This window comes from Nothoprocta perdicaria, unplaced genomic scaffold (genome assembly GCF_003342845.1).
Source record: "Nothoprocta perdicaria isolate Ctin4 unplaced genomic scaffold, notPer1 scaffold_24, whole genome shotgun sequence".
In the NCBI taxonomy this organism is placed as follows: Eukaryota; Metazoa; Chordata; class Aves; order Tinamiformes; family Tinamidae; genus Nothoprocta; species Nothoprocta perdicaria.
Genome location: NW_020455466.1, coordinates 5,108,073 through 5,127,639, shown reverse-complemented (window position 1 = coordinate 5,127,639; position 19,567 = coordinate 5,108,073). Strand labels below are relative to the sequence as shown.

Below are 19,567 nucleotides of genomic sequence, written 5' to 3'. Positions count from 1 at the left end.
ASAAATTTTAAATATAAATTCTTCCCTCCCCGCTTCCCTCTAGAACTAAAAAAAAAAACCTAGAAATTAATCTGCTTTATTCCACATCATCTACCAATGTCTTTTATGGAGATAAATTCCTGCTTCCTAGAGCAAGTATTCCAAAGCTGACCAGCATTTCTTGGACTTTCAGGTTCACCATGAGCAGTGAGAAATATACATATAGCCATCTTCATGATCAAGTTACAACTATTACGTCTCCAGCATCTTCTGCAGTTCCAGGAAAGGAGGCCACTTGCTTACAGCAGACTTCTGCAGGGAGTCTATTCATTTTAGGAAGTAAAGGCATGATCCAAACCCCGCTGAAGTCAATGGAAAAAGACTCCCATTGACTACAATGGGCTCTGGATCATGCCCTAAATACAATCTCTTCATTAATGCAGGATTAATAATAAGATGTCTTTCCAGGAGCCTGGAAGTACTTAGGGTCTGGCAATTTCAGCAGAATAAAATTCACTTACAGCTGCAGTCCACTGGAATGTGAAAGGTGAAGATGATGTCTTTTTCAGTGACAAGAAAACCTTATCTGGGAGCATTTTTGGTTCCTAAATATGTTCAGTCCTTTTATTTCAGCCAGATTCCTTAGGCATCCTAATAAGAAAACAGAACAAATGAAGCCCAGGAAACACATGCTGTCCAAAACACGCTTGAAAATACAGTGTAGGTCATGATTTCACCACTGATGATTTGGGGAAGATATCAGGGTAGAGTCTGACTACACAGGACAAACTACAGGATTGTAGCACAGGTAACTATATAGAGGTTATTATTTTTCTTATTCTTATTCTAAATTAACAGATGAGTTAAGATACAAAGTTCGTCAAAGACTATTCTCAGTTTGTACAACAGAAACAGAATCAGTTTGTAAATGATGAAAAGTGGCAGAAAAATATTAATGTTGGAAATTATAATAACCTTAAGGACCCTTAARTTCTTTGAATTTGCAGATGTGCATGGTGAAATAATGTTATATTAGTACAAGTTTTGACAGATAGTAAATGAATAGAATTACTGCACTGTTATTAAATCTGATATAAAATATATCTATATTATCATCAGTTTTATAAAAAATAAAAATATCAGGCAAACAAATTCTGTGCTTTTCCATATAAAACTTCTATTTCTGATAAGCCATTGGACAGATTAACCATTTCATAATATATCTGTATCCATTGTTTGCATTTCATTCAGTATCATTTGCAATACTTAATATTCAACCTTGGCTATTCATATTGACAACAAGAACAGTCTAGAAATTTAACTTTTTTTTTTTTTTTTTTTGTAATCAATTTTCTCATTGTTTCAATAGAAGGTAATATCCAAACTCGTTCCCTCATTCCTTGAAACTCTTCTTGAAACCCTTGAAAAATATTCTCATTATTATCTCATTCTCCCAGAGTAACAGGTTAATTTAGCCTAAGTACTGCCTTGCTTATGCAAGGACTCTCACAGAGTTGCAAAGACTCTCACAGAGTCACAGATAAACTTCAGGTTCGGATTACTGGTACGAATCAGCTCAGACTTATATGTATCTCTCCCAGAGACATGAATGTTATAATAAAGCAGATTTTTTTTGCTCTTTAATTAGAAGCAAACAAAACCACTCAGCTTTTTTTTTGTTGTTGTTGTTGTCATTGTTGCTTATCCAATTTTAAAATCTTGAAAGTTTCTGGCACAAGGAAATTTCCCTTGCTCTAGAGTATAASTGCAATCACATCTAAAACTCATGTAGACATGAATAATTCCAAAGACCAGATCTGAKATAAATGTTTGCAACATTTGTATTACCCTTCATTTTCATCTTACAGGTTCTGACCAGAGATACTACTCTAGTTTAGAACTCAATATTTAGCAACACAAAAGCTAACGAAAGTTGCAAACTTGTTGARCAAATTAATATGTAATCAGTCCTGTTTCATTCAAACTGTAGTCTTTGAAACACAATGGAGAAAGCGAAAACATCCCCCAACCTGGATCAGATTAAAACATGACAGAATCTCAGAGACAATTTGCACAACACTGGCTGATTCTGATATAGACCAAAGGAACATTTACGGGAGTTCCAATTAAACAACCAAATATGGTTGTTTAAATTTAAACCATTAATTATCTTTGACATGTTTTTCAATTTACTCAAGAATTAACATTTACCACTTTCCAGACTAAAGATATGGCAATAATTGGCAAGATCAGTAGATATCAAACCTCTCAAAGCAGGGCTTAACAACTGCTTGCTTGAAGCATGCATAGCTTGGCTGCTGGAATTAGCTTGAGTCATTGGATTATCAATGACACCATGATCTATGCCTCCTATTTCATTTAACTGAACAAACACTCAATATCTGCCTCTAATACCTCGCAGTGACACTGGACAAAATTCAGATCCTGGAAATTTGTCCAAGCTATACAGCGATTAGAAAACTTCTCCCATTAATTTTCAGACAGAAAGGGAAAGCATTAGACAAAATAAAACATCTTGGATGGGGAGGATCTCACAGCATAATGCTGTTTTGAGAAAAACTCTTCCATATCCTTACTGTAGATACAGAAAGGAACTTTAAATGTGCAGAGGAATGCACATATTCCTCACACATTCCTCAGAGGGAAAGGCTAATACTGTAAAGACATCACATACGTATACATCATATACTACTTTAAAAATCAACAATTAGACAAAGGCATCTACATATTAAATAAGTTGTTTTCAGCAGGTCTAAGTCTTTCGATACATATCTCAGACTACAGTTTTCAGTTCTTAGTGCTCCCTAGAGAAATAGAGAAATCAATAAACAAGGCCATAACAAACTCACAAGACAGTTTTGTCATTGAAAAGACTTGCAAGTTGCCAACAGTTTAATTCTTACAAGGAGAGAGTTCACACATCTAACACCAGAGAACACATTATTCAAGATTTCAGAATAGAAAAAAAATACTAGATGTAATTATATTGCACACCTTTAGAAGTCACTTGCTACTTTTGGCAAGTCTAGTAGGTTGGATGAGATTTTATTTTCTCCCCCTCCACTTCCCTAATTTCCTACAGTTACTACATCAAAGAAAATAATTTTGATTTTCATGAATATCAGATGCTTACAAAAGTCTTCAACTGCCAACTTGCATGTACTGATACACAGTRCACACTTGCATGGAAGAGAGACAAGTGCTGATCTTTTCGACCTTCACAATGCCTAAGTGAGTACAGCATAACCTTCACGTAGAACAAAATCATAGCTTTCAGATGTGCAAATGAAAGGACAATAATATATATAAATAAAAATATTATCCAGGCAATAATACTGGAGTATATTCAGTAGCCCAGCAAGTACATGGACAGTAGACCAAATCTGAACAAATATCATGAAAATGATTTTCTTCTTTCCCTCTTTCCTCTCTCTCCACCACTCAGATAAATATCACTCCAGTGCCAGAACAWCCCAGCATTCCAAGTATTTTTCCAGAAGCACTTTTTGACTTGCATCTCCTTCTTAGTCTTATCAGCTTCCCTGGTCCCTGATATTTTGCCTTTTTTCCTGTACTGTTAACCGTAGCAACCAATGCCACAAACTGCATCAAAAACCATTAATCTCAGTTGGCACTGATGCAGTGATAAGCACTGATCTCAGGGGTTTGCAAAAAGGAATGTGAATGGATAAAAATGTAATGAAGCTTCAATAACAAAACTGAGTATCAAGAATATCAATCTTGTTTTCAAGTTGGACCTTCCATGACAAAGGAGGGTTATTTTCTTCAGAGAGAGTRCCTTGATGAGAAACAGATTTTACAGCCTAGGATGTTAAACAAAACTTCAGGCTCTGTCTTCAAACAGTTAAGATCAACATTAATTTTGTTAACCATTTTATTATTATTATTATTTTTATTATTATTATTAAAAGAGACAGTGAATGCATACCTTCACTAGAAAATAATTGTGTTCATAATTGTGTTTTTCTATTTGTAGAAAATCGTCAGAACGGAAGCATTTTGAAAATAAACAACCCCTCTCTTTACCTATACACAAAGGAACTCTTAATTGAAACTAATGAAAGATAGAAGAAAAAGCAATAACACCACCTGAGAGAGAGACATAATAGCCTGAGATATTTAATATTTTAATTGGTTATCTGGAAGAAATGTGAAACTATACATTATGAGTTTTACCCTAGCCTTATTAAAGTCTGTGGCAAAAAGCCCAGTGAGTTCAGTGGGGCCAAGATTAAGTCTTAATTGAATTAAGCAGCAACTTCAGATAGAATAAGTTACCTTTTTTTCCCCATGCTAGGAGAAAGAAATAACAAAGATTTATTGGAAATAGCCACAGAGGCAGGTAATTGAGTTAGTTCTGACTGGGATCAAAAGAAATAAATAATCATGAGGAAAGTAACTTTGGGTGTGAATTCATGGAATTATTAGTGACAGACACTGAAGTTAACACTAGCAATACTGACTGTCCTATTAAAGAGCTTAAAACCTGCTTAAAGGTTTTAAAGAGCTTAAAGGGTTTAAAAGTTAAGGTTTTAAACCTTAAAGGTTTAAAGAGCTTAAAACCTGCGTAAAACATGCTGAGTTCTATCTAAATAYAATAAATGACAAATACTTCTCTGAAGAAAGAGGCAGAATTAGCTGCACATCCCTATGTGATTGCAGGTTCCACTGTCAAGCAGCTACTTGTAGTAAGTTCACATGTGAAGGAGCTACCCACAGGCTTTACTCCTCCATATACTAAAGGCAAGAGGAGCTACTACTTAAATACCTTCTTTTCCCTTTCTCAGCAGAAGGGTAGCAGCACCTTGGGTCTCCTGCTGGCTGCCACTAGTTGCTGTCATCTCCCTGACTGTGTTCAGCTGCAAGACTGAGTTGTGGGGAAAAAAGRGGCTACACTTTACAAGGCATGCTAGGTAGCAGCCCCTCTCAGTCATGTTCAGGAACTCCTGTTCAACTGTTCAACTCCTGTTCAACATGAACAAGTCATGTTCATGACTCCTGTCCCAGGAGGACAATTTCTGTCATATGGGAAGCTAAGGATGAAACATCCCAGATCAGATGCAGAAAGAGAGACCAACTCTACTTAATGAAAATTAATGCTATCAGATGCTAACGAAGCAGAATAATATAAAAGAGAGAGCTTGAATCTGGACATCTCATGTTCTGTTGGTGTCGGCAAGAGAAATCTTCTTATAGAAAAGTTTTACAGTGGGTTAACTTCTAATGTAGAGTAGGATTATAGAGGAAAGTAAACTTACTTTGAGACGTGTTTCAGACAAGGCTGTGATATTATTCTATTCAAAGAGTAAATGGTCACTAGTCCCTTTGGCTTTTCCTACATTTATTCTATTGAAAGCCCAACTCACCCAAGAACTTTTAGCAGCAGGATTCAGCTTTAAGACACACACTCTGACTAATAGCTTTTAACATTCTTTAAGAGAGATTAAAAGCCATAAAAACAGTAACAAAACACAAATAAAGCAAGTGCTGAGTGTTTTTAGCCATGATCTGGTAGAACAGATGTTTTATAAGTATTATGACATTTTAATTGCATAATTTTTCCCCAGAATAAAATGCTATCAGCATCCTCAGCAAGCTGACTGATAAATCTTTAAAGTTTATGTTCAAAGAAGTTGAAATACATTTTGTAATGCCAAATATAAAATGATCTGGGAATGGATGAAAGCCTTCCTTTGTATTTCTCAGTCCAGCTTCTGTGGGCAATAYGTGTCCAAATACTTTCAGCATTAGCTTGAGAACATTTGCAGTTTTCAGCAATTTGATGACTGCTTATTGCTGTCTGGCGATACATAAGCCCTTGTGTTCATGCTGAAGCATCCATGTACCTGGGAGGTATGCATACTAAATGGCAGGAAGCAAGCCATATTATAAAATTGATTGCACATGCACCACGTTTTTACAAATTAGAATGTGTTAAAACTCCACTATGTACACAATTTAGAGAGAGATTCATTATTTTTGTTCAAACTTGATCTTCTCTCAAGAAAAAATCTTCTTCCAAAGAGTAGCTATTGAGATAATCATAACTCTTATCATGAAAGAAAATATCTTGATTCTGCTTTTGTTTTCCCTTTCACCTTTGCAATGTCTGTTATCAGTTTAGACATTAACATCTGGAAAAAATAAAAACAAATTTGGCTCTTCGGAAGTAATTCTGCACTGACTTTTCACTTAAGGTCGCAACTAGATTTATGCGGTTTGGCTCCTTGAATGTGGTCTTGTATTACATCATGGCATTTTTCTCCTTCAAACAACTTATTATGATTACAGTACTGGCTAAATGCCACACCTGTGCATAAGTACATTTTGCTAGGAGCTACAAGAAATCTATAGTACATTTCCTGTTTCTAGTAGATTTATAAAATATATATGGCAAAGGAGAGTGTCTGACTAATTTTCTAACTGCTTTCAAGAGTACTGAGATATTTAGACAGTTCATAATTTGTAGAACTACATGAAACAAACTTAATTAAAAAGTTAGTAGCCAAAGCCTGATCCAAGTCTAAAAGAAATTCAAGAAATTCATTAGATGATCTGGAAATTTACAAACAGGAAAAGAAGTGGCTCTTTTCCATGGCAGGTTGTACATTAAGTGTATGCAATAGTGTACAATTTTTTTTTCTTTTTACTTACCACTGTTGGATTTGGACATTTTTTTTTTCTTAGTAGCCTTCTCTGCTTGCCATTTCCTCTTGCTTGTAGTSTGAAACTGAGGGAAGTTAGAACTGTTTTCAAATAAGGCAAACAGATCTCCACCATAAACCTAGCAGGTTAAAACAYTAGGATTTTTTTTTCTTCCCTAATATTAGGTGGATCCATGTACCTATAATACTCATAATTTGGTCTTCACACAGAGAAAATATTTTAGTATTCTTGAGGCATAATGTTTTTTCTTCTCTTTTCTGACCGAGATTATACTCATCACTGACAAAAGTCAGCTGCAAACTGAATAAGTTCCTCAAATGTCTGAAGGCGCTGGAAGAGTCTTAAAGTATTGATAAACCTCAAGAAAAGTTAATTCTAGGTCTTCAGAACTTCATGCCCAAGATAAATTTAATGGCATTCAACAAGAAGTCTTTAAGATGAGTGTTTATCAATAAAAAATGCTAAATAAAAATCCACACAAAGTAGCAAGATATATTTTAAACTAAATTAGCTATCCTGATATTTCAACTTCAACTCCTAAAATGTAGAACAAATATAGATAATATAGTTAGTATAGACACAATTATGGCTAGACCTAACTAAATGAGTTTAGTTAGCTAAACTAACTTTCTGCATTGTTTACTGTCTTCTACTATTATTGCTATAGCAGAAAATTGGATTTGCAGTGCTGATAAAAATGACAGTAGGACAAGCTGAAAAATAAAGATCATTTCCTTCAGATTATCCAACTTTAGTGTCAACAGCAGTGAAGGATGAAGCCCACTCTGATAGAGTGAATGAAAAGATGTTCATTCAGGTATCATCCAGGAAAAAAAAATCCATAAGAAAAGAATTCTCCTAGTGACTTTAGTGAATACTACTCCCTTAATAAATTATCAGCTTGCAGTAAGCAGCAGTGTATATTTACATACACTATAGGGAAATAAAGGAGATGGTAAGTTTTGCAGTATTTCATGGTAGCATTTAGATGATACTAAATAACACATTGTACTTTTTAGCAGTCACATATCATGTCCTATGTCTCTTGCTTCTTAAAGATTGTATTTGATAATTTTTCAAATGTTTTCTTCAGCATGGTGCACAGATTATACAGAAAGGAGCATGTACAAAGTCTGTTTGCTCTGAGATACAAGAATCACCATTTTTCTCAAAGCATTTAAAAAGTTCCTGAATGTTCCTCTCTCTCCTCTCTTTTTTGTGATTCTGTAATTCCTCCTTTTCCTCTTCTTACTCCAAACAGATGTGTATTTAAAACACTATGCTATATAAAGTTTAAGTTCCTGTTGAGATTTTGAGAAAAGTTTATGCCTGTAGAGATTTCTGTCTTTTAATCAACACCAGCTGAATAATAAAATCTGACAGAACTAAAATCCTGTACAGTACTCTCTTCTACTTTTTTTTAATGCATCTTGAATCTAATCATTTTCCATTCAGTTAAATTCTAATGATACCAAATGACACACAATTGCATTTTAAAATGTCATGTATTATTTATATCACAGCCAATAACTTTCCTCTTGAGCTCYCTCCAGTTGCAAAAGGTACCTTCACCTAATAGACACATTTGCAACACAATATGTGTACAAAAAGAGGGAAGGGTAAAATTAAGAGTTTTGGCTAAGTTTAGGCTAACTAGGAGACTTGGCTAAGTTATTACTAGCTAACTCACACTGTTTCATATTTGCCTAGGTTAGTTTATACTTTGCCTAGGTTAGTTTAGACTTTCCACTAACACGATAAATCTAGACAAGATTCTGAATGTTATTAAGCTATGCTCAAATCACAGTACAAGTCTTTCAGCCTGGATCGTTGCCACCAAACTTAGATCACTGCTGAAGAAATTCCTCCTGTAGGCAAAGCTGTAATGTACTGTTACTAAATAGGTGCCAGATATGCTTAGAATATCAAGCAAAAACACCCCATGGGCGTTTTTTGTGAAGATTTAAGTGATGCACCAAAGCAGTCTGTAGAATGTGGGAGTGAAAAAGTTGGAAATCAATTAAAAATTCCTTCAATTGGCAAGAAAAATACAAAACAGAAACTAACTCTGAAAAAAAAGAGAGCAATACATCTCTCTTGCCAGCAAATTCAGTTGTATCTGAAACATCTGTCCTAAAATAGAGCATATCAGCTCTTTGTTACCAAGTGTTAAATTGTTAAACTGCTATGTAAATATGAAATTATTGTCTTCTTCAGCTGTGTTTCATTTTATGATAAGGTGAAAAAGATTGGAGTTAGGATTGGTAACTTATGCTGCTAGTCTTATAATTGTTAAACATATTATTGCTGCATTTTTCACTGTAAAAATACACTTACTTCAGGTTTATGGTTCTCTTTCACTGTTTTATATCCTTCTCTACCCTTAAGGGGTTAGTTAAGTACAGAGCATTTCAGTGTGCTTTGAATCCTTGATTTTTCAAGAAAAGGCACAGAGCTGCTCACCATCTTCTGAAGGACCTTTCAAAGTCCTTCAGCACTACGGAAGGACTTAGGAATGAAAGCACCTTTCTCCAGTTAAATTTTATGCTGTGCTTCATTAGGGTAGCTAATACTGCCAAGCAAATACTGCAATTCACTTCCAAGCAAGTGATTATTTATTAATTATAATTTTCACTGAACTGAGAAAAGTAGTGGAATCTAAATGGATGATGCAAATAAGAGATTGAATATAGGCCTACATTTTTCTTAGAACAATTTCAGATGGAAAGGATCTGATGCAGCTGGACAGTGGRTTTAACCAGATCCCTGCATCTAGGACTAGTGAAAAAAAAATATTTAAAATAGTTGCAACAAGAACCATTGTTACCTTTCATATCCCTCTACAATTAAATAAATGTCATGTAATCTTTTTCTTTTGAAACCACTGTTTTGGTAGTTAAATGTACTTACTATAGCTCTCATGTGAGCCGAGAAGGATGGACTAAGAACAGTAAATTTATCCAGACTAGTTTAAGTAGACCAGGACGCCAGGGCAGCCTTGCTTTGCATTTCAGCACCAGGGAAATCCCTGCCTGCTTACATTTATGCCAATAACAATTAAATCATTTCTAGAGCCCTGCATATGATCAGTACTTACGACTGTGATGTCTTGCCCTTAGGATAAACCAGGATCACACTCCAGCCTTCCCTTAGRGGAAAAGACAGGGATGTAAGGCAGCTTGGCGCTTTTGTGCAGGCCTGCTCCATCAGCAGTGAAATGTGGGCAGTCTCCATCCTTTTTTTTCTTAACATGGACTGCTGGATTGCCAGGCTATGTCCTGGTAACAGTTTGTTGCTTGAAGGGAAGGTAATTCCCTTTCTTCCTACAGCAATATTGAGAGTTTGGGCATGAGCAGACTTCCTCTTTCTGGGAAGGAAAAGGAAGGGAAAGCAGCTGCTCCTGCTTCCTGGGAGACAACTGTGCTGGACCATGGCAGGCAGTTGCCAGGCTATTCAGCACTGAGGCTTATGAAGAGGCGTGAAGGAAGATAAGAAAGTGATTTACATCATGTGGAAGGCGCTGCTAATATAAGCAGAGCATAGGAGGAAACACAAATGTGCTTGAAGTAAAACTAGCTTCAATGATAATGCAGATATTACAGGGGAAGTATGGCAATGAACATTAATTTTTCTTTGCAGTACCTTGAGGTATGACTACAGTAGGGGCGAGATAGAGGTAGATGGCACAGGCAACCCTCATGCACTGTCATTAACATACAAACCCAATATCTATAATAAGTTTGTATAATTAAAAAAAAAAAAAGTTTGTATAATAAAACATAAATAAAACATTTCCAAGGTTTTGTTGTGCTATATCAGTTATTTAAGACAACTTATAGATACATGTTCTGCTACCACGTATTTGCAGTGTGTGGTTTATAGACTAGGAAAGGTTAAGTTTCTCTGAAGTGATCTCTGAGGAAGAGCAGGGGAAGAGCAAACAGAAGTGGGAGAGTATCTCCAGTSAGCTGATCGAACTTCAGCCTTTTCAATTAATTTGGGGGAGAGAGGGGAATAGGGAAAAAATCCCTGTGAACAGAAATGAAACACTACAGAAAGAAAAATGCAGAATGACCACTAGAAGGTAGAGCTGATGCTAAAGTATTGATGGGTCCAGGGCTATGAGTCCAGGACTCTGCATCTAGTGCCGAGTCAGCAGTGAGGAGAGATGAGGCTCCAGGATCAGATATAAAGTTCTAAAGGAGCTCAAAACTGTGCAATTTTCTCTCTTTACATAATTGCATTCTGCAATGATGGAATATCCCTACCTGGCAGCAGAGATTTTTCACATAAAGCAAGCAGGGAACAAGCAAATAGAGAAAGCCAATTTCCTGTTTTCAAGACAGACTTCCTACACAGCAGACATGGGCAGTACATTTTTTTTGGTGGCTAAAAAAAGCATTGCCCCTAAGATGTCTGTAGATATATGAATGGATATGAGAAACCATCCTCTTATTTTAATTGGCATACCCCACTCTCTTTCTCTTGTCTCTGCCTGATTTAGTGTTAATAATTTCTTCCATTTTCTCTTATTCCCTCTTGTTGACACAGTAGTGATCTCTGAAAGAGTTATTTTACTGTGTTATATCCTTAAGAGGTTTGATAGTATCTCTGGCAGAAAAATGGAGAAATAGAAGTATGAGGTATTAACATTTCTCAAAGCCATTTCTTTTCTCCAGAATATTTTCAGGATTGGGGAATGACTGAAAGGTTTACACTAGGGTGGATTAGAAATGGRCTTCACGAGATTTTCAAATGATGATGCAAACAAGACTTCACAAGCTGAAAAGGCGATAATGCCCAGAGGGGAGAAGGGTGGGTAGGACTATTTATTCACACTAGCACCCTAAAAAGAAAAGTAAATACATAACTTTACAGTCATGGGAGAAAGGGGGATAAGGCAGGGGAAGAAAATAAAGCAAAACTCTGGATAATACAGCAATGCATTGAGATAATAAAACCCCGTCTTTAAAAAATATACTTGTATAAAAATGAAGCATACTGAGAACATGGCTATACATCACAACATTACACCAATCAAACCAAAACACCCCTGTAATACCATTCTCATCCTTAGCTTAAGACAAAAATGAGATAAAATGCATAAAGCTAACCGTTGCAGCTCAGCTAATCCACACATTTTTACTCATATAAGAAATACATGTCAATTCAGCAAGCCACAAGTCTTTTCCTGCTTAATGCAATAAGGAAAATTTCACTTGTATATTTTATACAAGTACAGCTAATTGAAAAACTTGCTTGAATGGTTTGAATGTTTTTGTTTTTTTTTAATGGGGCTTCATAATAATGAAAATTGCTCATAGCAAATTCAAAACATTTACTGCAAGACTTCAACTCCTTTCTATAAATATTTTGAGTTGTATAAATCATGTTAAGATATTTTATAACTTTCTTGTGACATCACAAAATTGTATTTACTGTTTGTAAAATTCTGGACTAAGTTGTTATTTGCACTGACTACGTATAGTTTATGGTTTTTTTTAAATTAAAACTTTCGATTATTATATTTTAACTACTTTTAAATTCTTTTTTTTAATTTAATAATAATTTTGGCTTTTTATCATATTATTCCAGAATAGAGATATTTTGTTGTTTATAATGGTATTTTTATTTAAGGGTATACCTAGCTATTAGAAAACATGTTCATCAAAAAGTTTTCAAGCTAGGGTATACAAGTAAGCATTGTCATTTTCTACTGGTAAAGATTTTTATGCATCTCACTTTCTTTCACATGAAAGTTATTCCATGTTTAAGAAAGCAACACATGTTTATGAATGCAACACATATTTATACCCATGTTTACTGCAGTTTAGTTATTTTAGTTAATGAATGTCTCACAGGAAAAATCATAAAATGGATTCAAAGGGAAGGAGGAAGTAAAAACCTCTACATTTCAGTAGTATTTAGGCACTTAAATACATAGCAGCTTTAAAATTCAAGGCTTCAGCATTTGGTCAATATAAATTCCTCCAAGATAAATATCCATGTTATGATTTCACTTTACGTATTTATAAATATATATGCGTGTGTGTGTGCATACATACATTTTTTTTTTTCAGTAAGCCTTTCATTCTCCCTTATTTGATTTTATAAGAAAAGCACTCCAGAGTGACGATGACAAAAATATTATTATATTGTGCTTAAAAACTGATCTTAAAAATAAGGCTAGTAAGAAAGAATCTGAACTTGGAAACAAACTGATTTAGAAATTACCTATTTGCACATGCTGAAAATCCATGGAATTGAGATGAAGAATTCTCAGTAACTGCAGAGAAGACAGGGCTGGGTTTCACAGCTAATAAGTGATAATAAAAGAATTATTCAAGCTAAAAAATAGATTGCATAAAATATATTACAAATATGGTTACTGAACCAGAATTACTCCTAAATTATATCTGTAGATATTGGTATTGTTTTGTAGAAAGAAATTTGGTGTAATTATATAAATTTTGTATCATATATTTAAAGAGCAGATATAAATGACCATACTGTTGCTGTCCACCTTTCAGATTTTCTCTTTTTTTTTTTTTTTTTTTTTTTTTTTCAGTCTATTCTGTAGGCGTTTTTGTGTTTTTAGGGCTTAATAAGTTAGAGAGCTTAGCGAAAGTAGATGATATAGTATAGCACAGGGCATAGAGCTTAGGGCATGGCGCTCGGAAGATCTCGCGATGTCACGGGAGTTAGGAGTGTAATTAATTTATGCAGTTTACTGATAACCCCATGCCATACAAGTCGAAAAGTAGAAATTAGTGTCTCGATTGGGCAGTAGGTGAKTTTCCGCATTCAGCTGGAGTATATAGGCAGACTGAACTGCGCAATAATCGCCATTTTGCCGCATCCCCCATAGYGATAACTGTGCTCCAGGGCCCTGGGGTGAGGACAACCCCRGGTCAGTCCAGSTAACGAACAAGGCTTGCCGACCCCCGTCGGCAACACTATTCATAATTTAGGAACATCCATSSAATATTATTACCTTTTTAATAATAGAAATAATGCAGAAAAAAACATGTATTAAAAAACCATGAATGACAGAATTTTTTGAAGATGGATTTGAGGTTTGTTTTGAGACAGAATTTAGAAGATAACACTCTAAATGGCACTCAGACTAGGATTTTAGGCACGGTTATTGAAGTCTTAAATAGATTTTTTTTTAACTTTAGGTAATCATGTGATACTACAGCTTACAGTATTTTCTTCATAAACTAACTCCTAAGGTTTGATTGAAGTGTTGGTTACTAATACATATAGCCGGAATTGTGACCAGTACTTTATAYTGCAAGGGAGAGACCATTGTATATCTGTATCTCTAAGCTTGGAGTTTAGACATAAACTTTTTGTACCTGATAAGAATCTAATTTCATGCTATACTGCAATAAAGCTCCCAAATACAACTGTAAAAATAAATTAGTTAAGGGTGCAGAATTAACATGAAGGTTATCATGTATCTTTTAAAATCAATTTTATTGAAATTAGGTGAATCATCCGTATGTATTATAAATTCATTTAAATCTTAAGACATTTATGTAATTTGTTAGTAAGTGAGGGATGGAAGAACTGATTCTCAGGAATCTGAGGTATCTGGGTTTTAAACTCTTAAAATCTAATCTTTGAGTTTTGAATTGTGAATGTCTTGTATCTTTAATGAAAGAAAACATTGCCATTAAACTCAAGGTAAGAAATTATTATACATTGTTTTATGTATCTTTATATAAAAAGTTACAAGTAGCAAGCATATGACACAGAAATGGAACAGTAACAGCAATAATTGTGAATGCATGCTTTTTACAATGTGTCTAACCGAGGGATTTTTGCCAACTCAAATATTCAGTAACATACATGCAGATTATTTTCTCAAGGTCAAGTTCAGTCATATTGCTAGATGCTTGTCCAACAAACATTTCCATTGAAGTGATTATGGATGGTTAAATACCTGATTTCAATAAATTTTTCCTGAAATTGGGAATTTTACTTGCAACCGAAAGAAGGAAGAGAGAGGAAGAAAAATAATAGTAATAATTAAAAAAAAAAATAAAAAGAGAGAAAGAGAAATGACCAATAAGCATAATAACCAAAGTCTTATTGCCTTCTAGTAATTTTACTCAACACTGCTGAATTTTGTCATGATATGAGAATAGCTGGTCAGAGAGTCCATAAAACCTCTAGCTGGTGTTTCCAAGGTCGATAGTTTCACCTTTCACTGTAGCATGTTCAAAATCACCCAGGAGCGCACTATTCTCAAGTAGTCTATATAATGGAAACAATGTACATATAACAAAAGTTCAATGTAAAACTTCTTTCACATATGACAAAACATACATGTAGATAACAAAGACATAAAACACATCAACTGAAATGAAATGAAGATAACAACATCAACCACAACAACGAAAAGCTGGGACAGTCTCAGTCAGGAACTAATTTCTTCTTCAAGTTTCCAGCAAATTTCAAAATATATTTAAAAACTAAGGAGCACTTAGTGGCCAGCAACCAAATTACAAAAGAAATATATTATTGTGCAATGGGAATATCTTGTTGAGGAAGTAAAAAATGTCTGTAATTCTTAGGTTTGGATAAAGGCAGTGGAATGAATTTAGAAACATGTCCACACTCTCTTTCAAACAGCTGAAATAGTTCACTATAGCTTTTTTTTTTTCCATTCACAGTTCCCATGATTGTATAAATAGTTCTTCTCTGAAAGCAAAAAAAAATTAAAATGTTTTTTCCTATAGAGAAAAATATAGACAGATATTAATCTAAACTACTTAGAAAAAACAAAAGCATCTACATATTTTCTCCCAGTAAAATTGATTTAAACATATATACACTTATAAATGTTATGTACACATCTAAACATGTATGTATACACATCTATGTTGAACTACAGGTAGAAATAACTTGTCAGACTCGGCTATCTATAACTCCATTATAAAAATATGGAGATTATATTTATTTGGATTAAATTTTGTTGATTATTCTGCACAAGTTATGCAAAAMCAAAAACACTAGGAAAAAATCAATGAAAATGAAGTGTAATTTGAAAATAGCAACATAAGTACTACGGAGTCTAAGTTAACAGTACTCCCACGCACCCTTCCCCAGCACTTTATAATACTGAATAAGTAAAATGAACTGAGAACAGACAGTTGTGAATCTTTAAAACTTGGGTTAAATTTCCAAGTTTTATATATATTTTCACATGCCAGGGCTCTAAATTTTATTCCCATAAATAAAAAACAAATGAAACATCACAGCCATGCAAAGCATCTGTCTTTATAACGTGTTTAGAATGCAGATTACATTCAGCTATGGGATGATCACTGTCAGGGAAAAAAAAAAAAAAAAAAAAGAAGCATTTTGCTTAGTTTCTAATGTTAAAGTTATTATCTTTAATCAAATCCACTTCTCCCCATGCAAAGACTTATACAGGGTAGCATATAACTTGAGAACTAACAGACATTTAAACAATATAACAGGTAATATGGAATGCAACAGATGGTTCATTCATTGTTTAAGTATCGTTACTTACCTCAGGTTTGTCTCTTAGACCCTAGTTGTGTTGTATTCAGACTCATGTTTGCTTAGAGACCCAATGAGGCAGAACCTGGAATGTTATGGCTATTTCATTCAAAATAATAATGTTTGCATAGAAAAAAAGAAATTTATGCACACAGATACTATATAAATAGTACACCTTGATCAATATTCATGATGTAATTCACACTGGCATGCAATTGGCTTAAAATTATCAAATGACTACTTTTTTAAAGAGACAGTAATGCCTTAATGTGCAAACAAAATATGGAGGTCATGTAAACAGTCACAAGAAGTGCATAAATAATGCATGCAAGAGAAAACACAAATATATATAAAAAGAAATCTGARTAGTCTTTTTCAAGTAAATGGTTCATATTTGTTTCTGGTTTTCTTTTTCTTTTACTTGCAAACTTTTAATCATTCTTATTTACAGGCATTTAAAGTGCAATACACAGTAGAAATAGCTCTTGCATTAAAAATATCATGGCAGTCTACTTTTTCACTGATTAGAAACATTCTTTTTAACTGCATTCATGTATGTAAATGTATGAGTATTCTCTATGCACTACAAATTCTCATAGTTTGTGATACATATATATATTTTTTTATATATATGCATGTTAATATGACAAGCTGAGATATTGTGTTAATAAAAGAACAATACAGTAAAGTTTTGCAAATATTGCCATTCATTATATTGAAAATAGTGCTTTATAGGAAAAGGGGTTTGCTTATTTGAGAATAAAATTTCTCATTCTTGTGGCATGCATCAAAACAGACAAATGCATTTTTTATTGATGTATTGACCTGGATATGTCAGATCAATAGTGGATGTTCTCCAATAGTTCTCAAGGCCACCTTTCAGTTACAATGAAACCATGTGCATACAGCTCTTTCAAAAACTAGATTTGTACAAAATCTTTGTTTTTTAACATTTTTACCTGCTCTCTGTTGACCTGTGTGTGTGCACATGCAGGGGTATGTGTAAAGATTAGTAAAAGAAAAAGAAAGGTATAAAGTAGACAGGTAAAAGCTGAGATATAGAAGATTTTTAGGGAACTAGGGCAGAAATGGGAGAAAGAGATAAAGGAAGAGAGAAATAATATAACGGTATGTGCTATTAGGAAATAGAAACTTAAACCATAAACAAAGAAGGAAGAGAATATGTCTTTACTGAATAAAGAGTGAATATGTTTGAGCAATCAAGTCCTTACACATTAGTCTTCATCAAAAATCTATTGATACTGACCGCTGGACAGCTTTATCATGTCTCGACAGCCTGTGACTCGTGGTTGGTACCTCTTCAATTTCATCTATCTCACACGCATCTGCAGCATCTTGTGAGTAGCTATGCTTCATGACAAGGATATTTCTCCTGTTCATGGGCTGAATTAGGGGTTTTACAGGCTGGGGTTGTATTTCTGTCAAGACAGAAGCATCTCTTGTGCTGAGGTTACTACGGCTGCCCTTAGTGCTAGACAGTTGTGATCCACAGTGATGGTCATGAATGCATTTTGAAGATGATCTCCGCAGTTTATGATAATTTTCAAAGTCATCTGCAACATCAGCAAGGTCAGCAGTAGGCCCTGACCCTCTAAGGGTGCATAATTCATAATGTGGAGGCTCAAAAACCTCCTGGAATACTGTTTGATCAAAGTCTGTTTTCCTTTGGACAAATTTTTTACGAGGCTGCTTGATCTGTACTATGACAGAGACGACAATGAGGATGATCACAATGCAAGAGGTCACCCCAATTATAGTCCCACTGGTATTGGTAAGTTGGTCCAATAGATTAGCTTTTCTTTTTTCTGTGTGGCAGGAAAAYAAAAAAAAAAGCAGAGCATTAATTGCCAATTCAAGAATGAACACAACCGTGATGGGTTCACAGCTTACTGCAAATTCATGTCTAGGCTATGCTTGGGTTCACTTAATCAGTCTCACTGGGAAAAAATCAAGTAGTCAAGCAAAACCAATAAACAACACGTAATTGCCCTCGACTCTTCTCTTGGAAGAATTATTTGGTTTATTCAAGATGTACTATAAGCTTAATTAGATGAAAGGATTATTTAGGTTCTTTACAAAAAGCAATTGCCATAACAAACAGAAGACTTTAATGTCACCTCCCAACTCCATTTGTCTGCTAAAGCCCTCAAGACAGTTACACAAGTTTTCCTCTTTACTTTCTGCTTCTTCCTGTAAATATACACAGCTAGGAAATAAAATCAATGAAAAAGCAAGAGTTTACAGGATTTTAGAAGAAATTCTTCTTTGCATTGGTAACTCTTCTGAACTCCTAATATTAGCTGACCAGGGCCATTGGCAACATTCAATTAAAAAAAAAAAAAAAAAGAAYTAAATCAGGAGAAAACAGAAAAGTTGTTCTAACTGAGAATTCTCAAAGGAAAATAAATTGTGTGCAATTTGGATGAAGACATATTAATTTCTAGAACATTTCAAGACACCCATTGTTAAAATTTAAAAGTTGATCCTATGCCCTATTCTTTACTCAAGGACTAGTAGGAAGCTAGTCAACAAATTCATTTTCGAGAAAGAAGAAAAAAAAATGCAGTTAAATGCTACAAAGGGAATGCAKTTTCTGCATATTTCTCCAATATTTGCATTTAAATGGCTCCAGATACATTAGACAGTAATTCAGCCTTGTAGAAAACCAAGCTGAAAATATTGGCATCAGTCAAGACTGTGATTAAATTTYAACTTTCAGTTGAAAACATACCAAAAAAATTAATAAAAAGCCTTTGAAGAGAAATTTATTTGCACCAACAGAGTGACATCTGTCTCCCTGTAATCTGCTAGACACCAAAACTGTTTAAGTATTTTTGAGTATTCCCCTTTGACTCCACTGGTATATTATTTGGGGGTTTCTGTAACTGTCTGGCAAAGACTCTGGGGGAGTATCTGATTTAGAAAACCACAGAGCAAACAGCTTTTTTTTGTGGGAACCAGCAATTTAAGAAGARAAATTTAAGCACAGGACCCAGTAGGAAAGATACTTGGCAATGAAAGATGAAAATTAAAGAGAAATATTTTCCTCTTATAAAGGACGGAGATCAGATAATTCTTTCCCAAATGTATGCTTAACTTCTCAAGGAATATTATTCCATGATACAATTTTGTTTTGTTCCTTTGAAGTATGATTTAATTTATATTATACTCTATGACATTGCTTGTAAGGATCTTACAGGCTTCAGCAGACTTATGGACTGACTGCTAATCCACTTCATTCTGATCTTTTTCTTGATTGGTTCCTAAATTTGGCATACTCCATGTTTCCAGGAACAAATCTGCATTTGCAGGCAGAGGAAAA

General features: G+C 34.4%; 1 protein-coding gene across 1 annotated transcript in view; it reads right to left on the bottom strand.

The window, feature by feature from the left end:
• Window positions 1-14,393: 14,393 nt before the first annotated feature.
• NETO1 (neuropilin and tolloid like 1) overlaps window positions 14,394-19,567 on the bottom strand; it is a 173,494-nt gene continuing 168,320 nt past the window's right edge. Inside the window, exons 9-11 of the mRNA XM_026039743.1 lie at window positions 17,492-18,050; window positions 16,235-16,309; window positions 14,394-15,399 (exon numbers count right to left, since the gene is read on the bottom strand). Of these exons, the coding sequence (XP_025895528.1) occupies window positions 16,249-16,309; window positions 17,492-18,050 (620 nt within the window). The 3' untranslated portion in view covers window positions 14,394-15,399; window positions 16,235-16,248. The remainder of the gene's footprint in view (window positions 15,400-16,234; window positions 16,310-17,491; window positions 18,051-19,567) is intronic.